This window comes from Agelaius phoeniceus, unplaced genomic scaffold (genome assembly GCF_051311805.1).
Source record: "Agelaius phoeniceus isolate bAgePho1 unplaced genomic scaffold, bAgePho1.hap1 Scaffold_113, whole genome shotgun sequence".
Lineage (NCBI taxonomy): Eukaryota > Metazoa > Chordata > Aves > Passeriformes > Icteridae > Agelaius > Agelaius phoeniceus.
The window spans coordinates 1,650,775-1,676,489 of record NW_027509877.1 but is presented as its reverse complement, the minus strand read 5'-3'; the positions used below and the strand labels follow the sequence as shown (position 1 = coordinate 1,676,489).

At 53.0% G+C, this 25,715-nt stretch overlaps 2 protein-coding genes across 2 annotated transcripts in view; one reads left to right on the top strand and one right to left on the bottom strand.

Annotated features, from left to right (window-relative positions):
- LOC143693004 (uncharacterized) overlaps nucleotides 1-25,715 on the bottom strand; it is a 680,702-nt gene that overhangs the window by 326,540 nt on the left and 328,447 nt on the right. The gene's annotated exons all lie outside the window — the stretch shown is intronic.
- The window catches only part of LOC143692995 (olfactory receptor 14J1-like), a 34,881-nt gene continuing 20,967 nt past the window's right edge, over nucleotides 11,802-25,715 (top strand). The window contains exon 1 of the mRNA XM_077173078.1: nucleotides 11,802-12,350. Coding sequence (XP_077029193.1) covers nucleotides 11,802-12,350 — 549 coding nt within the window. The remainder of the gene's footprint in view (nucleotides 12,351-25,715) is intronic.

Genomic DNA, 25,715 nt, shown 5'->3' with positions numbered 1-25,715 from the left:
ACAAGGCTAACGCCACCACAAAGGGCGTATGGACACTGAAAGAAGCTTGTCAGTTGCATGAATCCCTTCACATCGGAGCTAAAGCGCTTGCGAAAATGTGCGGGATTTCTACCATGGATGCAAAGCACGTTGTTGCTACGTGCCCCCACTGCCAGAAGTCGCCACTGTGGTCGAGTGGCGTCAACCCCAGAGGCCTCAAAGCCTCAGAAATATGGCAAACAGACTTTACACAATGCCAGCTGTTGAAACCCCGAGCGTGGCTCGCAGTTACCGTAGATACGTACAGCGGCATGATTGTGGCCACACAGCATCTCAAGACCGATTCCAAAGCAACCATCCAACATTGGCTAACAGCCATGGCATGGCTTGGAGTTCCAAAACAGATCAAAACAGATAACGGCCCAAACTTCATCTCAAAGGTAGTCCAAGCATTCACCTCGAAATGGAACATCGCCTTGGTGCATGGCATCCCATACAACAGCACCGGGCAAGCCATCGTCGAAAGAGCAAACCAGACTCTGAAAACTAAGCTGGAAGTGCTAGCAAAGGCAGAAGGCTTCACCAATGCCATTCCCCCGGGTGACCAGGCGCGCATGCTGGCAACTGCACTGCTAGCATTAAATCAATTCCCTAGGGGGGACGAAACAAACAGTCCTGCTCAGAGACACTGGGCCACTCGGGCGCTAGAGGAAGGCCCACGGGTGGTGATCAAAAATGAACTAGGGGAGTGGGAACAGGGTTGGAGATTGGTGCTCACGGGGCGGGGATATGCGGCCGTTAAAAAGGACGGGGACATTAAATGGTGTCCACTCAAATCTATCAAACCAGACCTTCATAGGGAAACTCATGAGAATTGTGAGACTTTGTTTACAGGACTGGATCATTGGATGTCCCCGAAACTCATATGCCCCACTACTGGGAAAGAGAGAGAGGCCATCGAGGAACCCGACATCACCTGAGAAGCTCGCGCCATCAAAATTAAAGCAACAACGGTGTTTCTGTGTGATTTTGTGTTGGGGCTTGTCGCCAGAGGGCAAGCCAGCCCAGACTACTACCCTCATCAGCCCTTCAGGTGGGTCATGCAACATCTTACTGGTGACAAGATGCTCAGAGACACGACCACGCCGAACGCCCCGTCCTTTGTGCTTCGCGTCACCGACCTGTTTCCGGGACAACCAAAGGTAGAGCCCTATTCTTCACATGCCACACACATGTACCTATCCTACTGGTGCCCAGCCTCAAACCCAGGAAAAAGTTATTGCAATCGCCCAGGGTGGGGATACTGTGGGCACTGGGGCTGTGAAACAATAGTTACAGACGCCAGGCCATCAAGACCTGGGTGGGACCCACAAGAGCCCGACAGATTCCTACCGTTCACCTGGGCACCCGCAGGCTGCAAAACACCCGTCTTCCTTCAGCAAAGTTTCTATCGAAACCACCATAAAGTCCCCAAATTCCGGAAACGCACTCACTATAACATGACAGTTTTGCAGCCGAATCACCCTAGCTGGGCCGTGGGCAAAGCATGGACAGTAGTCCTTCAAGGGTCAGAAAAGTGGGTGAATGTGCGAATTACCAGACTCCAACCGTCAGCACCCAGAGCGGTTGGGCCCAACAAAGTGATCAAAAGCACACAGAAAGGGAGAAACATGACCTACCCCAAAGCCTTGCCCACAAGGGTCACCGACGTCCCGACTGGCGATGAGGAAGCCTTCCAGATAGGCCGCTCAGCCAGGTCAGGCTCGGACCCAATCCTTCGCATGTTAGAAGCTACCTTTCTATCCCTGAATGAATCTAACCCTAACCTAACCGACTCCTGCTGGCTCTGCTACGATGTTAAACCCCCCTTTTACGAAGGAGTCGCTTTAGATACCCCCTTCAGCTATTCCACAGCCGATGCCCCTCGCCAGTGCAGATGGGACACACCCCGCAAAGGAATTACCCTGAGTCAAGTCACAGGTCAGGGCAGATGCTTTGGCAATGCAACCCTAGCTAAGCGGAAAGGCGACATCTGCACCAAAATAGTTGAGCCCAACAGGAAGAATAATAAGTGGGTAGTCCCATCCGCATCTGGGATGTGGGTTTGCCAGAGATCTGGAGTGAGTCCCTGCGTGTTTCTTGCCAAATTTGATAACTCTAACGACTTTTGTGTTCAAGTTCTGATCGTCCCTAGGGTCCTGTACCACTCAGACAAAGAGGTGTACCACCTTTTCGAAGAAAACAGCCGGCTCCACAAGAGAGAAATATTAACAGGTATAACTATCGCAATGCTGCTCGGCCTAGGGGCGGCTGGAACGGCAACAGGTGTCTCAGCCCTAGCAACTCAACACCAAGGACTGTCCCAGCTGCAGATGACCATCGATGAGGACCTGCAGAGGATCGAGAAATCCATTTCCTTTCTAGAAAAGTCAGTCTCCTCGCTCTCAGAAGTGGTCCTGCAGAACAGGCGAGGACTGGATCTCCTGCTCATGCAGCAAGGAGGCCTGTGTGCCGCCTTGAAAGAGGAATGTTGTTTCTACGCTGACCACACAGGAGTCGTTAGAGACTCCATGGCAGAACTCCGAAACAGACTGGCTCAGAGACAGAAAGATAGGGAAGCCCAACAGGGCTGGTTTGAATCCTGGTTCAATCGATCTCCATGGCTCACCACCCTGATTTCTACCCTAATAGGCCCAGTCACTATAATCTTACTAACCCTAATCTTCGGGCCTTGCATATTAAACAAATTGGTGCAATTCGTTAAAAGGCGTTTGGAAAAGGCTAACATTTGGTTTCTCAAGCGCCGACAATTACTTTAAGGCGTGCCACTTACTAACACACTTATGATTTTACGCTAATTCTACTAACCCATGAAATTTTGTAACCTTTACATTTTATAAGATTTTTACTAATCATGAGGGGGGGGGAAATGTGGAGAGCTAGGGACCTGCGTGCGGAAGATCTCGGGCTGTACGGGTAGATAAGAAGGCCCCCCTCACCCTGCAGTCTGACTGTTGCTCCGTACCTGGCCACACCCGGCCGGACGTGAGCAGAGGGAAGTGACAGAGACTGCCCAAGCCCTAATTACCCCGAGACCCCTCAATAAACGCCATTTGCTGTCCACCACATTGGTGTATGTAGCATTGGACCGAGTGACCCTGGGCCTTGGGTCACCGTGCCGGACCTCCCGAACCAGGTTGCCACGCCGTAACAGCAACAGGCTGTGGGAACCTCTTCCCTCTGGTGCCCAGGGACAGGAGTGGAGGGAGCAGCTGCAGCTGAGTCAGGGCAGGCTCAGGTTGGATGTCAGGAAAAGGTTTTTGCCCAGAGGCTGCTGGGGCCCTGGCCAGGCTCCCCAGGGATGGGTCCCAGCTCCAGGGCTCTCTGAGCTCCAGCAGCATTTGGACAGCGCTGCCAGGCCAGGCTGGCATTGTTGGGGTGTCCTGTGCAGGGCCAGCAGTTGGACTGGAGGATCCTGATGGGTCCCTCCCAGCTCCGCCAATTCTGTGGCTCTGGGATCCCATCAGCCTGGGGATGGGGCTGCCAATGGTTGCCATGGCAACAGAACTCTGGCTGCAGACCTGAGCTGGTGTCCATGGCAACCACCCCTGGCATGGGGTCTCCATGGAGCTGCCAAGGGACTGACCATAGACACAGGGGGGGGGTGGGATGGTTGCCATGGAAACTGAGCATAGCAACAGGGGCCTGGTGATGGTTGCCTGCTAAAGATGAGATTTGTCACAGACCCTCACAGGGGCTCCATGGGGACTTTCCAAGAGTCTCCAGGCTGTTCCAGAGCTGGAATGTCACAGGCAGGGACAGGGGCTCCATGGAGACCTCCCAGGGCTTTCTGGGGATGGAAAAGAGCCCTGTGGTCAGAGGCAGTCACAGCCATTCCATGGTGACATCCCAGGGCACCTTGGGCTGCAAAGGCACCCATCTGTCACAGGCACTCACGGGGGCTCCACGGTGACATCCCAGGAGTCCCCGGGCTGCCAAAGAGCTGGGATGTCCCAGACACTCACAGGGGTTCCTGTCATGGCCACAGTGGGAGCTTCAGGCAAAGTTTATTGGAGATGCTCCTGTTGGGTCATGAGGTGCAAAAAGGATCCCCAATAGCCCCCACAGATCCCCAAATCTCACTGTTGCATCAGTGTTCTGTGCTTTCTTTCCTATGGAAAAACCATCCTTCTCTTCCAGGTGTCCATGTCTGAAATTGGGATTCCACCTCTAAAATTCCGTATATCAAAGGGTTGCTCCCAGGCACAGCCTGCCAGTACCATCAAGTCTGGTGGGCCTTGGCCTCTGGTGGCTGCCCCTGCAACACTGGGGCTGGGTTCTTCCCTTCCCATGGAGATCACTGGGACACTGTGGGGACCTCATGGAACCAAGGGGATCCTTGTGGCACCACTGGAGCCCATGGAACAAAGGGGCCATGGTGACACAGTGGGGCTTCATGGAACCCAGAGACCATTATGGCTCTGTGGGGCCTGATGGAACCATGGAGACCATTGGGACCCTTCAGGGCCTGGTGTCACCAAGGGGGCATTATGGCACCTCAGGTCCTCAGGGAAGCAGGGGACCATTGGGACACTGTGGGGCCTGATGGAACCCAGGGAAGATGGAACAGGTCTGGCTGGCTTGGCCTCCCAGGGGCCACCTGACAGGTCTGGCTGATGTCAAGGGCTGCCTCTCATCAGCTCCTGGAGCACTGGGGCTCCATGCTCTCCTTGCTATGGGAAAGAACCATCTGGCTTTTCAGATGCTGTAAGAGACGGTCTGAAGTTTCCCTCATTTGCCTCACGACTGTCCCAAGGACAGAGACCGGGACCCTGAGGACCCTGACTGGAGCTCTGGCCTGGCTGCGGTGGATGCTCACCAAGGGATTGTTTGCAGGTGTGTTTGCAGTGCTGCCATGGTTGCTGCTTCAAGCAGGGGCCTGGCAAAGGAGCAGCTCGCCCTATATACTGGCACCTGCTTCATGACAATAGCCCATGAATTTCCCCACCTCTTGGCCAAATGAACTTTCTGGGGTAACTTTGGTGGTCCCCCATGGAAAATCCTTCATCTGCTTCACGACCACCGTGATGGACAGAGATTGAAGCCCCCTCCCAAGGACTGAGACTGAGACCCCTAGAACCCTAACACGGGGAGGGGTTGGCCTGATTGAAGTGAGATGTTTGCCCAGGTGTGGTCATTGGACCAAGAAAACAATTGCTCTCACTCACTGCTGAGATTGACTTATCCTGTTTTGGAACATGGACTGTCTGTAGCCGTTTTCAAGAGACTTATTCTTCATTGTCTTTTACCTGTTCCCCCCTCAGCAGAGGACTATAATAGACCCCTGAGTTAACCAAGACTTTGAGATTCTCCCTGACGTGACAAGACAGATCTATTGGCTGGACCACATGAGGATTTAGTCTCTCTGTTTGGTAGCTATATTCCCCCCCCTCTCTTTCTCTCTCTCTCTATCCTTTATCTCCTTTCTAAATCCTTCTATTGCATTTGCTGTGGGCACTCAATAAAAGGTGCATTTATTTGATTAATACTGAAATCCCCTTCGTGTTGTTTTTTGCACTCTGAGATCAGTTAATGAACCATCACGAGCCCCACTTGTATGAGCAGATTGTGACAGATGCCCATTGCCAAACTTGGTACTCTCCCTAAAAATTCCCTTAATGCAATGGTATCTCCCAGAAAAAAACCTGCCAGCTCTGGCTGGCCTTGGCCTCTGGTGGCCACCTCTCATCTGCCCCTGAAACACTGGCTCTGTTCCTTCATTCCTACGGAAAAGAACCGGTTTTCATGTCCAAGGGCCACAGACAAAAATTAGCATTTGGCCTCCCAATTTCCTTATTTCCAAGGATTGCTCCCAGACAAAAGTAGCCAGGACAGAAAGGTCAAGCTGGCCCTGTCCTCTGGTGATTTTCTTAGACACTGAGCTGAACGTTTTCATTTGAAAACACCTTGGGTAGGGCCCAGAGATCTCCCAAGGAGGGGTTTTGAGGCCTCGGGCACATGAGCACTACATATGGACAAAGGAGCTCTGTGCTCTGGGCTGTTGTGGTGGTTTTGCATCAGGGAAGTCATGTTCTAAGAGGAGCTGCTAGGAGTTTCCTCCGTGTCTGACAAAAAACCCAATCAGTAATTATCTTTGAGAATTGACAATCTGTTAAACCACTAAGGAAACTGTACACGCCTCTGTGAAGACACATGTTAAAGATGGGAAAGCCTGGGAGGGTCTCTTTCCCTTCTGGCTGGCACAGAGGTAACAAGGCTGACCCGGCCCCATCTCAGCCAGGCCGGGCCGGGCGGCTCCTGCCGTGGGGCCGGGCCCCTTCCCAGGGACCCCGCCAGGCCCCATCGGCTGCCGGGCAGGGCAGGGGAGGCCGCGGGGCCGAGGCTGGGCCGGGCCATGGCTGCAGTTGGGAACATCTGGGCACTGCTGAGCCCTGCCCCGCCGCCAGCCCGGGCCCGGCCAGGATCCGCCGGGCCCCAGGAGCAGCCCCGGGCCGGGCCGGCTCGGCCAAGATTCTGCCACCCTTGGGGTTCAGCCGCAAGCCCCGGGCAGGGGCAGGAGAAGCCATCGGCCCCCGGCCGTGCTGCTGCTGTGCTCTGGCCTGGCTGCTGAGATCCTGGCCCTGCCCCAGCGCGGCCCTGCCTGACACAGCTCCAGCGCAGCCGCTGCAGAAACCTCCATCCTAAAACAGCACCGAGCCCAACCGGGGTCACGGAACCATCTGCAGGCCCCGGATGAGATATGAACTCTTTCAGTGCTTCCATCCTCCCTCCAGTGAGAGAAAAGGACAAAGTGCAGGCACACAGAGAAGCAACATGAAGACACCGAGGTCAGTGAAGGGGAAGTTGAGCCCCAGATGGGAGGGATGAGGAGATGCCTTGATCTTGGGGCTGAAATCCTCTTGTCAAGCTATGGGGAAGGATGTAATTAATATATCAGACTCTCTTTTTCCCTATAATCCATTTAAAATATGGGGAGATGACTTGTTCTGCAAAAACCTCCATGCTAAAGAAAGCAAATGTTGAAGTAGCTGTGATCCCATGAAAAGTTTAAACAGAGAAAGAGAGAAGAGTGCTGACATCCTGTGCCCTCATGGAGAGAAGAAGAAGATCTCTGTTGTCAGAGATGAAGATGATTTCAGAAATAGATGAAGAGAATCTTTGCTCTTCAACAGCTCATCTTTAAACTCATACCCCGTAAGTTGACATTCCCCACAGCTGTGGGAAAAGCTGTGAAAAATGGAAGGGATTTCACAATTGCAGATTTTCCGGGCAGCTGCTATTCATGTCAATTGAAAGCCACAAGTGAACTTTTTTCTTATGGAGAAGTCTCCATAGCATGAAAGAGAGACTCCTCTCCCTAAGTGAACTGAAGAAAGACTGTTCTAGATGGTGTAAACTGACTGAAAATTTCAGATTTTGTCTCCTTGCATTGTCAGTAAGAAAGAAAAGGTTGTAGGGAGAGGAGAAGTGTTCAGGTTCTTATTACTCTTTCTTCTATTTACTGGTAATAAACTTTTCTATATACCCTTTTAAAATTTTGAGCCTACTTTGCCCTTCTCCTAATCCTGTCTCACAGCAGGAAATGAGTAAATATATTCCAGGGAGTGCAATGGTGATTAGCCAACCTTGATCCCACTGAACTAATAGATGAATTGGCTGAGAAATCTCAAATTAACAAACCAAAATCACTCCAGATACATTCCTGATACACTGCATTAGAGCAGAGGGAAATCAAGGCAGAGCCATGGTTTGTCAGGACTTGCTGCATCCTGATGAGCCCTGTGGTGCATTTGGAGCTGAGCCCTTGAACCTCAGGGCCTGAGAGGAGATTGCACAAACCTTTCCAGGAGTCAAAGTCAGAAGAAAACCCCAAAGTGTCTCAAAGCATGAATGGGTCCAGCTGAGGTCCATCCCCAACACAGGCTCCTCATGGACTCCTTAGAGGAGAGAATTGGAGGCCAGGATTGGCCAAAAACCTCTGAGAGTCTCAATGTGGAAAGGAAATTCCAAACTACCTTAAAAATTTGAGAAGCTCAAAGCATTACTGAGCAGCACTGAGTGTCAGCACAGAGTTCTCAAGGGACTCATTAAAGCAGATAATTGGGGCCATGATTGCACAAACCTCTCACAGAGTCTGTATCCAAAGGGAAACCCCAAGTACCTTCAAATAACTGAAGTAACCTGAAGCATTAATGAGCTCCACTGAGTGGTGTTACTGACAAAGGCTCTCCAGGGACTAATTACAGCAGATAATTGGAGGCCAGGATTGCACAAACCTCTCAGAGACTCCAAGGCAAAAGCCAAACCCAAAGTCCTTTGAAAAACCTGCAGTCCCTGCAGGGAGCATTCAGGAGCCCCCAGGGCCATTGCTGAGCAAGGCTCCCCAGGGACTCCTTGCAGCAGATCCTTGAGGCCACTGGGATGTGGGCTAGGGGGGGATGCTGAGGGCAGCACAAGGGGCTGGCAGTGCCCAGCCTGGCTGGGGCTGGGCCAGGAGGCCCCAGGGCCTCAGGACAAGGTGTCTCCTCCCAGCCCTTGCTGGCACAGACCCTGCTGTGGCCCAGGGCACCAAGACTTGGCTTCTCTTTGTCCCCACCTGTCATCACTGCCTGCAGTTCTCTGCTCTGCCTGGGGCCTGGGGACACTTGCTCAGTCGTGTCCCTCAGTGGGACCCATTAAAAGTCCAAGAAACTTTGGAGTTGGATTCTGCCTTGGAGTTCTGGAGAGGTTTCTTCAGCTGCCTCTCAGGGACTGATGTCCAGGGCCTGAGCACAAAGGCCCGGAGGCTGATTAAAGTCCTTGTGCTGTGTCTGTGCTGCTGAGCTGGGCTGGGCTCCTGGCCCAGAGGCAGCTCCTGGTCACCAAGAAGAGCTTCAAAAGCACATTTCTCTTGATGAGCAGCTCTTGTGCCAGCCCAGCAGGGCTGGGGCACTGCCTGCAGCCAGCCCGGGCACAGCACAGAGGCACAGAGGGGTTAAACTCAGCCTGGGCTGGGAGCACAGGGCAGAGCTCACTCAGGGCTCACTAGAGCAGAAATCAGCCCAGGTTTGAAGCAGTCATTCCCTGGTTGTGGGAAGAGAAGCTGCAGTTCCTGCAGGGATCCCCTGGAGCTGGCACATCCCACAGCTTTTAGGACCTTTCAGGAGGACTCTCAGGGCTGCTCCAGGGCAGGGCTGTGGCCCTAGGGCAGGGCTGGCTTTCCCTGCTGCCCCAGCCCAGGCACAGCCCAAGGCAGCTCCTGTTGCCAGGCTCTGCTGCAGGGCTGAGCAGCCGGGGCTGCAGCCAGGGGTGCCCAGGGCTGTCCTGCAGAGCAGGGTCCTGCAGCCCAGGGCGCTGTGCTGGGGCAGGGACTCTGCTGCCTGCCAGGGACAGCTCTCAGCCAGCCCGGGGAGCTGCTCCCAGCGCTGGGGAGAAGCTCTGGGGGGAAGGAGCCGCCCTGAGCAGGGCAGGGGCTGCTGCTGAGAGGGGCTGGGTGGGGCAGGGCTGCTCCCAGCTCCAGACCAGCCTGGGCACAGCTCCGCAGGGCACTTCCCAAAGAAGGTAAGCCTGGGATTGCTGGAAAGATCGAGAGCTTTCCTGAGAGTGTTTTCAATTTCCTGCTTGGAGCAGGGTGGGAAAGTTGGGGTGATGGCAAAAAGATTATTGCTTTTTATACATTTTTGATACATTCATAGCTCTGTAAATTACTATTATATAGTTATAAATCTACAATCCTTACTTAACAGTACTAAATTCTTATTAACTATATTAAACTGCTCTTATATACTTATATAATTATAATCCTTAATTAACTCTAGTACATTTCCTAACCATTATCTTATATTTTAGAACAATAAGCTCACTGTCTAAATACATTCCTGAAATACTGTCTTATCAGTCTTATTATCAAATAGTCCTATTATCAGGAAGAGAACCTACAAAAACATTTTTTTTATTCACCAGATAAATGAGCAGTCATAACAAAAAGTGAAGGTAAAGAAGCCCTTGGACCTATTCCAATGGGTTGAGCCAGGGCGTGTAACTGGGGCAACTGAATCTGCTATTGGATGTTCCTGTTAAATATCCTAATTAATCAACCTTAATAAATTGTTGAAGTCAGGCACCAGGTGTGCCCAATCCCCACTGGGACACCTGGAAGCTTCCAATTTATGTCTGGTTTTTACTTTACTGTTCTAACACTGTTGCAAGGGTTTTGTTTTTTTTTTTTTTCTCTTTTGATTATAGACAACAAGGGGATGAGAGGAGCAGAACAGCAATTGTAATCAGATACAGAATATTCTGAGTTGAAAGGGACACACAGGATCATCAAAGGAATGTTTGAGCATTTACAGAGAGTCCAGAACTGTAACTTTGGGTGGTCAGTGTCTCTGCTGGGAGCCTCCCAAAGGGCCCTCAGCCACTCCTCAGCCCTGCAGAGCAGCAGCATCACCTTTGCAGGGCCCAGCAGGGCTCTCCTGAGCTGCCCTTGCCCAGCTGCACACAGAGCCTGCCCCAGCCAGGGCTCTGCACACAGGCAGGTTTCTGTAGGGCCCCAGCCAGGGCACACAGGCTGGGATGGGCTCTGTGAGCGCTGGCAGGGACAAGGCTCCTCTCAGGAGGGAATGTCCAGGCCCAGGGAGATGCTCAGGGAAGGAGAGGGGGCTGAAGAGAGCAGGGCTGGGGCAGGAGGGCACTGTTGGTGTGTGGGAGGTGCCGGGCACAGCTGGGCACGGGAACACTGTCCTGAGTGCCCGGCTGTCTCTGCCCTGCCCTCTCAGGCACAGCACCACAACATCTGCTCTTGGTTCTGCACTGCCCTGACATTGGCACTGTTATCTGCTGCTCTCAGGGAGGCTCTGGCATTTGCAGCAGCTGAGTCAGGCACTGCCCTTGGCATTCCTGCCAGGCAGGGCGGTCCATGGGAATGGGGTGTCCAAGCTTCCCTGGCACCTGTGGGGCTGTGGGCAAAGCAGTCCATGGGAAAGGGGAATGAGCTGAGCCCCCTCCCTGAGATCCCATCATGGGCACAGCCAGGGATCTCCTTGCTGTGCCCTGCCAGGCTCTGAGCTGCCCTCCTGGGTGCAGATCTGTGCCAGAGCCTCTGGGAGTTCCCTGAATGTCCCACGGGCAAGGGCAGAGCTGCCACAGCTGAGGAAATGCTGCTGGGTTTGCCCAGGGAGCCGTGAGTGTCCTTGGTCCAAGGGGGTGCTGAGACCTTGCCCAGAGACCTCGAGACAGGGTGAGACATTCAGGGATCCCTCTGCCCTGGGCAGGGCCTGGTTTATCCCAGGGTGACCCAGGAGTGTGATTGTGCTCTGATTGCAGCCAAAGGTTTTCCCACTGCAGGTAGAAGGGTGAGTGTGTCCCAGCTGTAGGGATTGTCTACAGGGAATGGCCCAGGTTTGGCTCAAAGCAGCCTCTGCTGACTTGTGACTGTCCTTTCTCCATGAACAGGTGCCCATGGCCAGCCCCAGGAAATGTCCAACAGCAGCTCCATCAGGCACTTCTTCCTGCTGGCATTGGCAGACACACGGCAGCTGAAGCTCCTGCACTTCTGCCTCTTGCTGGGCATCTCCCTCGCTGCCCTCCTGGGCAACGGCCTCATCATCAGCGCCGTAGCCTGCGGCCACCACCTGCACACGCCCATGTTCTTCTTCCTGCTCAACCTGGCCCTCAGCGACCTGGGCTCCATCTGCACCACTGTGCCCAAAGCCATGCACAATTCCCTCTGGGACACCAGCAACATCTCCTACACTGGATGTGCTACTCAGGTTTTTTTTCTGATCTTCTTTATGGGAGCAGAGTATTTTCTCCTCACTACTATGTGCTATGACCGCTACGTGTCCATCTGCAAACCCCTGCACTACGGGACCCTCCTGGGCAGCAGAGCTTGTGCCCACATGGCAGCAGCTGCCTGGGCCAGTGCCTTTCTCAATGCTCTCATGCACACAGCCAATACATTTTCCCTGCCCCTTTGCAAGGGCAATGCCCTGGGCCAGTTCTTCTGTGAAGTGCCCGGCATCCTCAAGCTCTCCTGTGCCAAATCCTATGTCAGGGAACTTGGGCTTCTTGCTGTTAGTGTGTGTTTCTCATTTGGCTGTTTTGTGTTCATTGTTTTCTCCTATGTGCAGATCTTCAGGGCTGTGCTGAGGATCCCCTCTGAGCAGGGACGGCACAAAGCCTTTTCCACCTGCCTCCCTCACCTGGCCGTGCTCTCTCTGTTCTTCAGCACTGGTATATTTTCCAACCTGAAGCCCCCCTCCATCTCCTCCCCATCCCTGGATCTGGCTCTGTCAGTTCTGTACTCGGTAGTGCCTCCAGCCCTGAACCCCCTCATCTACAGCCTGAGGAACCAGGAGCTCAAGGCTGCAGTGGAGAGACTGATGACTGGATGCTTTCAGAAACATTAAACTGCTGGACAATTTCTGCAAATCACTTGTAATAAAAGTTACCTTTGATCCTTTTTGTTCATTTAATTATGGAGGTTCTTTTCCTTTGTTTTAGTATTTTCATATTGTCCACAAAGAAATGTCAATCTTGGTGCCATTTCTCATTTTGTTTCTCTCCACCTTCCCTGTGGCCAGAGTATATCAATGAGGGGCGGCACTCTTGGTGAATTTAAATGAGCTAAAGGATCTCCCAGCAGAGTTTTCTGCAGAGATGCCCTTTTGTTGCCTTCTCTGGAGCTGCAGCAACAATGTCTGTGTGCAGAGCTGGGGCAGATCAGTGCTGGCCCAGCAGCTGTGCCCAGCAGCAGCAGCAGCAGCACTTGGTGTTGCCAGTGCTGCTGCCGTGGCCCTGCCCCGCTGCCCTGGTGGCCCTGGTGTTGCTGCAGGGCCTGAGTGCTCTCGGGGCCGGGCACAGCCCTGGGGGTGGCAGTGCCGGGGCTGCAGCAGGGACAGGCCATGGGCACTGCTAGGGCAGCGCTGAGGCCTCAGGCCAGGCCCTGGGGGCTCCAGGCTCCTTGCCCAGGCTCTCTCAAGAACACGGCCAGGCCAATGCTCAGCACAGAAAACCCCGTGAGCAGCCCCAGGATGTGGGCATGGGGAAAGGAACCTGAGGGAGCACAAATGCCTGGGGCCAGCAAGGGCTGGGGACACCAGGGAAACCACTCAGCTTTGTCCTGGCCTCTGCAGTCAGCCAGAAATTTGTTCCCATCAGCTGGGAGTTTCCTGTGCCACTGCAGACGCTGTTGCTCAGAGCCAGGGCTGCCTGGCAGCCACCCCCAAACTGCTCGGAGCATTTCCTCTGCTTCACCTTTGCTTTCTTTACTCTTCTGGTACAAATTTCTACCTATTGCCTACTCCTGTTCCCTCCCCTGCAAACAGCCCATCCCTGTTTGCCCTTTCCTTTCTGGCCCCACTCCCCATTGCAGTTCCTGACTTGGCACCATAAAAATGTCCCCCAGCCTTCTTGGCCACCTGGGCATGCTGCTGGCTCATGTCCAGCCTGCTGTCCATCAGTCCCTGCAGGTCCTTCTCTGCCTGGCTGCTCTCCAGCCACTCTGTCCCCAGCCTGTAGCGCTGCAGGGGTTGTTGTGGCCAAAGTGCAGGACCCAGCACTGGGACTTGTTAAACCTCACCTTGTTGCATTTGGGCCCTGGATCCAGCCTGTCCAGGGCCCTGTGCAGAGCCCTCCTACCCTCCAGAAGATCAACACTCCCAGCCAACTTGGTGTCACCAGGGTTCCATGAGACCCCAGGGTGTCCCAATGGTGTCCATGATTCCATGAGGCCTCCCAGTGTAAAAATGTCCCCTTGGTTCCATGGGATCCCTTGGTGTCACCAAGTCCCTTGGATCCTTGGGCCCTTCAGTGTCACAATGGCACTTGGTCCCCCAAGGCCCTGCAGTGTCACAATGGATCCTTGATTCCATGAGGTCTGGCAGTGCAGCAATGCTCTCCTTGGTTACACAGTGGCACAGTGGCCTCTTGCTCCCAAGGGCCACCATGGTGTCAAACATGTTTCCTTCATTCCAGGAGTCCCTGAGGAGCAGCCCTGGCCCCTTGGTTCCATGGGGCCCTGCAGTGTCACCATGGCCATCGTGACACCAGGTCCTGCTCTGTCACAATGCTCTGCATGGTTCCACAAGGCCCTGCAGGGTCACAGTGGCCTCTGTGGTGCCACCAGGACCCAGACTGTCACCATGGACTCCTTGCTTCCATTCAGCCCCACCGTGTCACAATGGCCCCTTGGCTCTGTGCTGCCATGTCGTACACAGTGTCACCATGGACCTCTTAGTGCCACCAGGCCCCTCAGTGTCACAATGGCCCCTTGCTTCCCCAGGGCCCTGCAGTGTCACAATCATCAGAGAATCAACCAGGCTGGAAATGACCTTGGAGAGCATCAAGTCCAACCTGGGACCCAACACCACCTTGTCACCCAGACCATGGCACTGAGTGCCCCATCCAGTCTTTCCTTAAACACCTCCAGGGATGGTGACTCACCCACCTCCCTGGACAGCCCATTCCAATGCCCAATCACCCTTTGTGTCAAGAATATTTCCTAATGTCCAGCCTAAACTTTACCTGGTGCAGCAAAAGGCTGTGTCCTCTTTTCCTGTCATTGTTCCCTGGGAGAAGAGCCTGACCCCCACCTGGCTGCACCCTCCTGTCAGGGAGTTGTAGAGAGTGATGAGGTCTCCCCTGAGCCTCCTCTTCTCCAGGATAAACAACCCCAGCTCCTCACAAGACGTTCTTCCAGTCCTCTGACCAGCCTTGTTGCCCATCTCTGGACACGCTCCAGCTCCTCCATGTCCTTCCTAAACTGGGGGCCCAGAACTGGACACAGCACTCGAGGTGCTGCCCAATTAGTTCCCAGCATAGGGGAAGAATCACTGCCCTGCTCCTGCTGGCCACACCATTCCTGATCCATAGGATCAGGGGCTGGATGAGGGAAATGGTGGGGAGGGGGTAGGGAAAAATTCTGATTGATTGTCAGCCATGAAGGGTTTTGATTTTCATATCTGTTCAGACTGCTTTAAAAGCTGCTGGGGATCAATATCAATTGGACATTGCTGAGATCAATCTATAAACAGGAAAATAAAACTTAACAGAACAAAACTGTACTCTTTGCATTGTTTTATACTATTGTATATTCACTTTGAGTACACTTCTGTCATCTGTCTAATTAACCACATTAAGAACTGAAAACTTGAAATATTCCCCAGGATCTTTTCTTGTTCAGGTATTCTAAACAAGTGTTTATGAGCTCTTCTCACTGAATTCCTCAACTGAAGAGCTCAAGAAAGACGAAGTCTCCGGAGCACTAAAATCCATCAGCAGCCTGCAAGTGGTTGAGGATCCATCCCCATCAGAGCAGCAGTGAACAGAAATGGGCACAGCTTTGTGGCTGCTGTCCCAGCTTTGGCATGGGCCCTGGGCCTGGAGCAGGAGCAGCTCTTGAGGGCCCCGAGGCCGGGGCTCTTGTGCTGCCCTGGGCAGATGGGATGGCAGCAGGGGCTGCAGAGCTCTCAGCACCTCAGGCTGAGGGGAGCAGGGCAGCCAGGGAGCCTCCTTTGGCCTTGGCCAAGCACCTTCCCCCATGGCTGGAGCTGAGTCCTGTGGCAGCTGCAGCTGCTGCTGTAGCCTTGGCAGGGGCTGAGGCCATGGGGCCAGTGCCCAGAGCAGCCTGGCCTGAGCAGAGCTGTGGGGCCAGAGCCGGCTGGGCTGGGCTGGGCTCAGAGAGGCCCTTGGTGCTGCCCAGAGCTCAGGGCAGCTGGCAGAGCTTGCAGGGAGCTGGGCTGGGCTCAGAGAGCCTGGCCCAGAAACCATCAGTGTCCATCTCAGCCTGGCTGAGCGTGCAGGGGGCAGGACTCAGGCCAGGCCTTGTGGGGCAGGGCCAGCGCCTGTGCAAGGCATTGCAAAGAGGCAAGTGGCCCAGAGAGGAGGCTGCTCTGTGCCCTTGGTGGCATGGACAGAGCAGGGAGGGGGCCCAGGACATTTGTCAGTGCCAGTCTCTGTGCCCATGCGTTGGCAGCCCTGGCTGCTGAGCCCAGCTTTGGCCTGGGCTGGGTTTGGCTGTGGCCCAGCTCCATCCTCCTGCAGGGCTCAGGGCCTGTTCCTGGCCATGGCCAGCCCTGGCTGCCTCTCTGCTGGCCCAGAGGCCGACAGAGCCCGGGGCAGGGCTGTCTGTGCAGCCCCACAGGTGCCAGGGGCTCTGCAGGAACTGGCAGAGGCTGCCCAGCAGGGAGGCCATGGGGCACAGAGCCCCAAGGCTGCTGTGGGCACCACGGCACAGGGGCCGTTCCCAGCCGCAATGCTCCTGGCCTGGGCTGGGCCTGCACAGGGGCTGGGCCACCATGGCGGGCCAGCACAGGGCCACAAAGGGGCCACGCAGCTGCTGCCGGGGCTGACAGCAAGGCCAGGCACACACAAGCAATTGCTGAGCATGGCCTGCGCTGGCCAGGCCTGACTGTGCCAAAGGCAGAGCTCAGCTGCCCTTGGGGGCTGCAGCAACACTCCAGAGCCCAAAGAGCCTCCATGGCTGTGCTGGAGACCAAGGCTGCAGGAGGGAAATGCAGGGCTGCTGCGGGATGGGGAGGCCATTGAATTCCAGCACACACCTCAGCTCTCTGATGATCCCAGCACCATGCTGGGCCCTGTTTCAGACTGGAGCAGAGCAGATGTTGATGGCACAGGAGCCCTGTGGGGCTCTGAGGGACCTGCAGCTTGCAAGGTGCTCTGCTCTCCCTCAGGTGCTCTCAGAGAGATCCAATCCCAGCTGGGCACCTCAGGGCACAAGTGGCACTGCCTGTTCATGGGCACACAGCTAATGTCTTCCTGGAAAGGGGCACAGTTTTTAATAACTCTTAGTTTCATAATATGCAAGGAAATAGTTATTGTCTGTGTCATTTGAGTCCTTTTGAGAAATGGCAATATTTTCCCATCAGAAAAGGGGGTCTCGTGGAAGCATTCTGATGGCAGGGGAAGAAACACTGATCTTTCCATCAACTTGCGTCACCAATATTCAGTCTATTATTTAACATCTCTTTTCCATCAGGTGTTTCCGCCTATTCTGGTTAAATTGCCATGTCTAAGTACATCTCTTCACTAGACCAGATGGATCTTTGTCCTTCCCATTGCTTCCAGATTTCCTCCTCCAGATGTTCTCTGGTCATTCAAGTGCCTCTCAACTGACTGGTTTCATGCTTTGACCTCCAGGGAGTTGCCCAATTTTCTGATGTTCCAATAAATATGACATTAGTAAACATCCTAATTGTCTTTATATCTGTCACAGAATTACCTTTTCTTATGTCTCTGTCTAAAACTTTTCCAGTACAGAAATCCCCTGGGGATCTGGACATGTCAGATGCATCTGGGACATCTCAGAGAGATGAAGGAAGAGCTGTGATGGTTATTAAACTGTTCAAATGTTCAACTTGTGTTTGTTGGCAAGAAACCCTTCTGTGCCTCTGAGTGTCACCAGGCCCTGAGCCCAAAGGACACAAACCTGATGAGTTGTGGTTCCCACTGCAGGGGCTGCACTTGGACCTTGGCTCTGCACAGGAGAGCTCTTCATCCCATTTCTCTCTTTTCCTCCCTCTGGGCATGGAGGGAGCTCCTGACTTCAGCCTGTGACTCGTGTGTGCAAAGAGCAAATCTGGGCAGAATCAGGGCAGGGAGGGTTTGGGGCGAAATTTGGGATCTGTGCTGGGCACAGAAGGTGTTTTCCATTGCTCTGAGACTGTCTGCTGTGCAAAGTGGATTTAATATCCAGCAGAGGAATGACTTTTGCAATTGATGGAGCTGTGCCTTCCCTTGGCTTTGTTGGCTGACAAGTAATGAACATCCCTCTGTGTCTCGGGCAGCTCCTTCTCCAAGGAAAGCAGGTGGGAGTTGGAGACAAGGAGCTGAAAGCTGCAGGGGCAGCCTGGGCTGGAGGGAGCTCAGATTTGCACAAGGCTGCTCTGAGTGCCAGGGCTTGGATGGGGGAAATGGTGGGGTGCGGGTAGGGACTGAGTCTGATTGATTGTCAGCCATGAAGGTTCTTGATTTTCATAAATATTCAAACTGCATGAGGAGGTACCTGGATTCAGTGTCAATTGGAGATTGCGCATATCAATGAATTAACAGGAAAACAAAACTAAACAGGACCTAAAAAATCTTTTCTTGCTGTCTTTTAAAATATCATGTATTCAGTTTGAATACACTACTGAGATCTACTTAACCACAAATGATTTGAAAATTAAAATCAAATTATTCCCAGAGGCTTGGCCTGTTAAGGTGCTCTGAATGTTAATGAGCCCTGGGACACTGAATTCCTGAACTGAGGAGCTGAAGGCTGAACAAGTGATTTGGAAAATTAAATCAAATGATTCCCAGAGGCTTGGCATGTTAAGGTGTTCTGAATGGTAATGAGCCCTGGGACCCTGAATTCCTGCACTGAAGAGCTGAAGGCTGAACAAACCTCTGGAGCAGGGAAATTCAGCAGCAGCCTCCAAGTTGCTGAGGATGTCAGCAGCCCCCACTGAGGCCATCCCTGCCCAGAGACCGTGGGGGAATGGGCAGACAAGGAGAGCGTCCCTGGGGCTGGGGCAGCACAACTCAGAGGCACCAGCGGCTCCAGCTGGGCAATGGAGTGTGGAATGTGGCTGGGAAAGCCCTGCCTGGGCTGGGCCAAGCAGGACACACAAGTCCTGACTCCCATCCCCCAAACAACTCTCTCAATGAGAAATTTAAAAGGAAGTTCTGGTTTTTTGTGTACTCTGAGTTAGATGCATTAAGAAATATCAATAAGAGAGTCTCAGGTGCTCAAAACAACCAAACAGCCTTTACTGGCAACTTTAGAAAATCAAATAAATTTTTGCAAAAGGTTTAATAGGACATTCAATAAACAAAACAACATTTCTCAAAACATTAATTTGGCCCATTCAACTTCACAAACTTTAAGCCTGTTCAATGTAATGTTAATCAAAATTTGCAGGAGGACAAAAATCGAAGAAGTATTTTTCTTTCTCTCTCTCAGAGAGATAGAAAGAAAAATAAGATTCAGAGTAGCACACACAGAGCTACCAACTCCTGGATTCCAGCAGTGTTCAGATGGAAATTCCAAGAGGAGATAGGGTCAAGCTGTGTGCTTGCCTTGTGGTCAGCCTTCAATACCCCTTGGTCTCCCTGGGCCCTTCCCCCAGGTGGGGCTTGGGCTCATTTGGTCCCTCAGGAGCTGGGCTGGGGGCTGCAGAGGTGGCTGTGGAGCATTGCCTGTGCTGTGCCAGGGACTGGCAGCCACTGCTGGGCTGGGATAGAGGCTCTGGGGGGATTGGGGTCACAGGGCAGGGCAAGGCTGGACCTGCCCCCACCTCTGCCCCACACACAAAATATTTCCAGCCAACAATCTCCTCCAGGCTGTAACAATGGGCAATGCTGGATGTGGAACGCCATTCCTGGCCATAGACTTTTGGATGAGAAGGAGAGTTCTTTTCCATAGGAAGGAAAGCCCAGACCTCCAGTTTTTGGAAGGCAGGTGAGAACCTCACAAAGCCAAGGCCAGCCAGACTTGTCAGGAATGGCAGATTTTGTCTGGGAGCAGTCTTTGGATATAGCGAATTTGGAGGTGGAAACCCAATCTTGGCCATGGGAACCTGGAGAAGCAGGACAGTTCTTTCCTATAGAAAGGATAACATGGAGCCTTCCCCAGTGCTTTGGGGACAGATGGGAGCTGACCCTTATGAAACCACTGCCAGCCAGTCATGTCCTGGCAATATTCCTATGTGAACAATCCTTGGATATAAGGAAATTTGGAGGTGAAACTCCAGTTGTGGCCATGCGTGCCTGGAGGAGAAGGGCAGTTCTTTTCCATATGAAGGAAAGCACGGAGCCTCAGTGTTTCAGTAGCAGATGAGAAGAGATCCTCAACATGCCAAGGTCGGCTGGACCAGTCATGTGAACCCTGGGAAGCCAAACCAGCCAGACCTGTTCTGTGTTCCCTTGCTTTTATGCGGCCCAATATTTTCACAATGGCCCCAACAATTTCATGGGGCCCCTCAATGTTATCATGGTCCCAATGATTCCATGAGGCCTTGCAGTGTCACAATGGACCTTTGGACCCTGGGGTTTTGCTGTGTGACAATGGTCTCCTTTGGCTCCACAGTGTCACAATGGACCACTGATGACACAAGGCCCTGCAGTGTCACAATGGACCTTTGGTTCCATGCAGCCCTGCAGTGTCACTACGGCCTCTTGATTTCACGAGGCCCCACAGTATCACAATGGTCCTCTTGGATCTGTAGGATCTATGGAGACCCTCAAGGTCACAATGGTCTCCATGATTCCATGAGGCCTCACAGTGTCACAATGCTTTGCCTATTCCATGGATCCTCATAGTGTCACAATGGTCTCCATGATTCCATGAGTCCACTCAGTGTCACAATGGTCTCCTTGGTTCCATGGTGCCCACAGTGTCACAATGGCCCCTTGGTTCCATGAGGCTGCCATCTCTTAATGGTGCCTCTATTGTTACATGAGGCCCTGCAATATCAAAATGGACCTTTGGCTCCATTGAGTCTCACAGTGCCACAATGGTCCCTTGGTTCCATGACACCCCAAAGTGTCACAATGGTCTCCAGAGTTCCATGAGGCCCTGCGGTGTCACAATGGACCTTTGGTTTGATGGGGCCTCTCAGTGACACTATGATCCCTAGGTTTCATGAAGTCACACAGTGTCAGGACGGTCCCCTTGGTTCCATGAGGCCCAGCAATGTCACAGTGCTCTCCATGATTCCATGAGACCCCACAGTGTCACCATGGTCCCTTGATGTCACAGAGTCCCACAGTGTCACAATGGTCCCTTGGTCTCACAGGGCCCCACAGGTCACAATGGTCCTTTGGTTCCATGGGCCCTGTGCTGTTGCATTCCCCCCTCCCCTTCTCAGGCCGCCCTGCCAGCTGAGAAATGCTCCTTGGGCCTGGGCCTTGGCCAACAGCCCCTGGGCTCAGCTCCTCTGCAGCTCATCACAAACACTGTCTGCTCCAGGCACTGCTGCTGCCCACCCAGCTCCTGCTTTCTGTAGGAGCAGCCCTGGGAGCTGTTTCTGTTCCCTCAGTGGCACAACATCCCTGTTCTCACCCTGCCAAAGAAAGCTGTTGGTGCCAAGTGCGGCCAGGATGAACCATTGTTGGCACTGAAGCCCCTCTCTCGGGGCCCTGCAAACAGCGCTCCAAAAGGAGCCCTTGGAGCTCTCCTGGGCCAGCGACTCCCTCTGAGTGGGGCCTCTCCCAGCCGGGAACTCTCCCGTTTGCTGCACTCAGGGATCCCCAACAACGACGGAGCCTGGGCTGATCCCCCCACTCCTCCAGGCTCAACCCTTCACCCGCTGGGGAGATGCCAAAGGATCCTCAGGGAGCATTTCCTGCCCTCAGGGGAATTTCTCCCAGGCGCCTTGCACTGACTCTTTGTGTCTGTGTGCACACAGGAGTGCCTGTGCTGGGGAAATGTGGCAGAAATGCTGCTCTCTGAGGGCTTTGAGTGCCTTGGATAGCTGAGTCAGTCAGGCGTGTAAGTGAGGTTAAGTCACAAGCTGTAAGCTAAGTTAAATGCTGTTAAGAGTTGTTCTTTTGCTAAGTTGCTTAATCTAAGTTATAAGCAGAGTTAAATACTGTTAAGTGTTATTCCTCTGTTAAATTGCAAAGTCATAGGTTAAAAGTTAGGTTAAATACTGTTAAATGCTGTTCTTCTGCTAAATTATGAAGTTGAAGGTATCAGTTAAGGTTATGTTAAGTCCTATAAAGTTTGAGCTCTGTTAAGCTTTTGGGCCATATTTATTTTGCCCTCACTGCCCTTGTGTCTCATACACACACACACAGGGACTGGTCTTGGTTCATTTCTGGTTTGATTGCCTGGATTTGGTTTGGTTTTGTTGTTGCTTTGTTTCCTTGGTGTCTCGGAAGTGTCCAGTCAGGAGCAGAGTGACTCTTGCCAAGGAACTTTGTGCTGCTGTCCCTTAATATTAAATCTGGTTTTTGCTGATCCCTTGCTGGGGATTTTTTCAGCGCTCTCAAGGCCTCATTGGTACCAGGGTGAAGGAGCCCTGGCCCAGGCTCTGGCCCTGGGGGACACAGGGACGCTGCCGGGGGGTCCCTGTCCCCCTGTGCCACCCCCAGGGCCCCGGCCCCCCGGCCCCGTGTCAGGCTCTGGGGTCGATCTCGTGGAGCATCCTCTGAGGGAGGCTGCGGGGCCGGGGCCGGGGGGACGCAGGGGGACAGGGGACCCCGCTGTGCACGAGCAGGGTTGGACTGCTCTGGGGGGAACTGTGAGGGGGGCCGGGGCAGAGTGACCTCCCCAATGACCTCACACAGCCCCTGTGATGTCACACAGCCCCTGTGATGTCACACAGCCCTCTGTGATGTCACAGAGCCCCTGTGATGTCACACACCCCTCTCTGTGATGTCATATTTCCCCTATGCTGTCAGAGCTCACTCTGGGACATTACACAGCACCCTTGTGATGTCACGGAGCAAACTCTGGGATTTCACCCTGAAATGTCATGCAGCTGCACTGTGATGTCACAAAAGACCCTGGGATGTCAGAAAGCCACCATTTGATGTCAGAATCTGTTCTGTGATGTCACAGTCTGCTCTGTGATGTTACACAGCCACCCAGTGATGTCACAACCCACTCTCGGATGTCACAGAGCCACCATCTATGACAGCACGATCTGCTCTATGGCCTCACATTGTGATGTCACAGACAGTTGTGTTATGTCACAACCCGCTAAGTGATGCCACAAAACCCTCTCTGTGATGTCATACTGCCACTCTGTAATGTCACAGCACACACTTTGACCTCACATCCCACTCTATGATGTCATACAGCCATGCCATGATGTCACAGCCTGCTCTGTTATTTCACAGAATCCCCTCTATGTAGCTGCTCAATGACCTCACACAACAAACTCTGTCATGTCATAGCCCAATCTGTGACCTCACACAGCCCACTCTGTGCTGTCACACAGCCCCTTGCTGACATCACAGCTGCTCTGTGCCTCTATGACACAGCCACAGAGGTGCCCTCTCAGGCTTTGGTGCTCTTTTCTTCAGTCAGTCCCCCAGAGAGGGCTCAAAAATTTCTCAGGAACTCAAACTTAAATTGAAACACTGAAGTTTCTTGTACTTTAAATAAATTCCTGTGAGGCACAAGAGTGACAAAGTGTCCCCAGGTTCCAGGTAGAGCAGAACACTGGAGGCAGTGATGACAGCTGGGAACAAGCAAGGCAAAGGTGTCTCTTCTCGGCCCCTGCACGCTCAGCCAGGCTGAGATGGACACTGATGGTTTCTGGGCCAGGCTCTCTGAGCCCAGCCCAGCTCCCTGCAAGCTCTGCCAGCTGCCCTGAGCTCTGGGCAGCACCAAGGGCCTCTCTGAGCCCAGCCCAGCCCAGCCGGCTCTGGCCCCACAGCTCTGCTCAGGCCAGGCTGCTCTGGGCACTGGCCCCACGGCCTCAGCCCCTGCCAAGGGCACAGCAGCAGCTGCAGCTGCCACAGGACTCAGCCCCAGCCATGGGGGAAGGTGCTTGGCCAAGGCCAAAGGAGGCTCCCTGGCTGCCCTGCTCCCCTCGGCCTGAGGTGCTGAGAGCTCTGCAGCCCCTGCTGCCATCCCATCTGCCCAGGGCAGCACAAGAGCCCCAGCCTTGGGGCCCTCAAGAGCTGCTCCTGCTCCAGGCCCTGGGCTCATGCCAAAGCTGGGACAGCAGCCACAAAGCTGTGCCCATTTCTGTTCACTGCTGCTCTGATGGGGATGGATCCTCAGCCACTTGGGGGTTGCTGATGAATTTCACTACTCCTGAGGCCTCTTCTTTCTTGAGCTCTTCAGTTCAGGAATTCACTGAAAAAGGCTCAGAAACATTTGTTCTAAAGACCCAAACAAGAAAAGCCCCATTGAATAATTTTAGTTTTCAATTCTTCTGTGGTTAATTAGACACATTTCAGAAGTGTATTCAAACTGAATCTGCTGTATTGAAAAAAAAAAGCAGAGAGAACTGTTTTGTCCTGGTTTTTTTTCTGTGTTTATAGTTTGGTATCAGCAATTTTCAATTGATACTGATCCCCAGCAACATCTAATGCAGTCTGAATAAATAAGATGAGGACCCTTCATGGCTGACAATCAATCAGACTTTGTCCCCACCCTCTCCCCACCATTTCCCTCATCCAACCCCTGGCACACATCCATCCCCCTATGGATCAGGAATGGTGTGGCCAGCAGGACCATCACACTAGGATCTTTTCTCCTGAGAAGCTGGGAAGCTTCAGCTTTTCCATGTTTTGCTACTTTGGAATGTGATTTAGAGAAGTGTTTACCCCCCAGGTGAAATTGTTCCTACTTGATGACCAATCACACATCCAGCCCATTTGGGACTCTGGTCAGTCACAAGATTTTATCATCATTCCATTCCTTTACTTCCTAGCCTTTGGAGGAAATCCTTTCTTCTATTCTTTTAGTATGGTTTTAATATATCATTTTCTTTTAATATAATATATATCATAAAATAATAAATCAGCCTTATGAAACATGTAGTCAAGATTCTCACCTCTTCCCTCATCCTGGGACCCCTGCAAACACCACCACAGAGGACCAGGGCAGTGATTCTTCCCCTGTGCTGGGCATTGGTTGGGCAGCACCTCGAGTGCTGTGTCCAGTTCTGGGCCCCCCAATTTAGGAAGGACATGGAGGGGCTGGAGCGTGTCCAGAGAAGGGCAACAGGCTGGGGAGGGGTCTGGAGCACAAATCCTGTGAGGAGCAGCTGAGGGAGCTGGGGTTGTTTATCCTGGAGAAGAGGAGGCTCAGGGGAGACCTCATCTCTCTCTACAACTCCCTGACAGGAGGGTGCAGACAGGTGGGGGTCGGGCTCTTTTCCCAGGGAACAGTGACAGGACAAAAGGACACAGCCTTCAGCTGCACCAGGGGACATTTAGGCTGGAAATTAGGAAATATTATTCACACAAAGGGTGATTGGGCATTTGGAATGGGCTGCCCAGAGAGGTGGGTGAGTCACTGTCCCTGGAGGTTTTTAAGGAAAGACTGGATGTGGCACTCAGTGCCATGGTCTGGGTGACAAGGTGGTGTTGGGTGCCAGGTTGGACTTGATGCTCTCCAAGGTCATTTCCAGCCTGGTTGATTCTCTGATGATTGTGACACTGCAGGGCCCTGGGGAAGCAAGGGGCCATTGTGACACTGCGGGGCCTGGTGGCACTAAGAGGACCATGGTGACACTGTGTGTGACATGGCAGCACAGAGCCAAGGGGCCATGGTGACACTGTGGGGCTGGATGGAAGCAAGGAGTCCATGCTGACAGTTTGGGTTCTGCTGGAACCAGGATTTCCTTCTGCTCTAGTGCAGTTCACTAGGTAGGTTTCTTGCTACAGCTATGGAGAAATATTTCAACGAGCTTCTAGGAAATACATATTTCTATTTGAAAGGGTGCCTTTTATTGCTGTCCTATTACACAAGAGGTGATTGCAGCACTCTGTGACTGATATTGATACAGGGACTCTCCTAAGGAAGACTAGCCTGGTCAGAGAAGCTGTGCCTTTAAGTCTGCCCCAGTGTGGACAACCTTGCTCCACATTCCCCAACCCCATCCTGTCTCTCTTCATTCACCTGGGACCTGCTTTGCTGGGTGAACTGGATTCACAGAGCCAAAGAGTGGCTTTTCTTCTTTTATTTTTTCAAGCAATCTAAAACTCTTTGAGTTTCCCTGTTCAAAACAGACACCCTCCTCAGGTGTGTGCCAAGCCCAAGGTGCCAC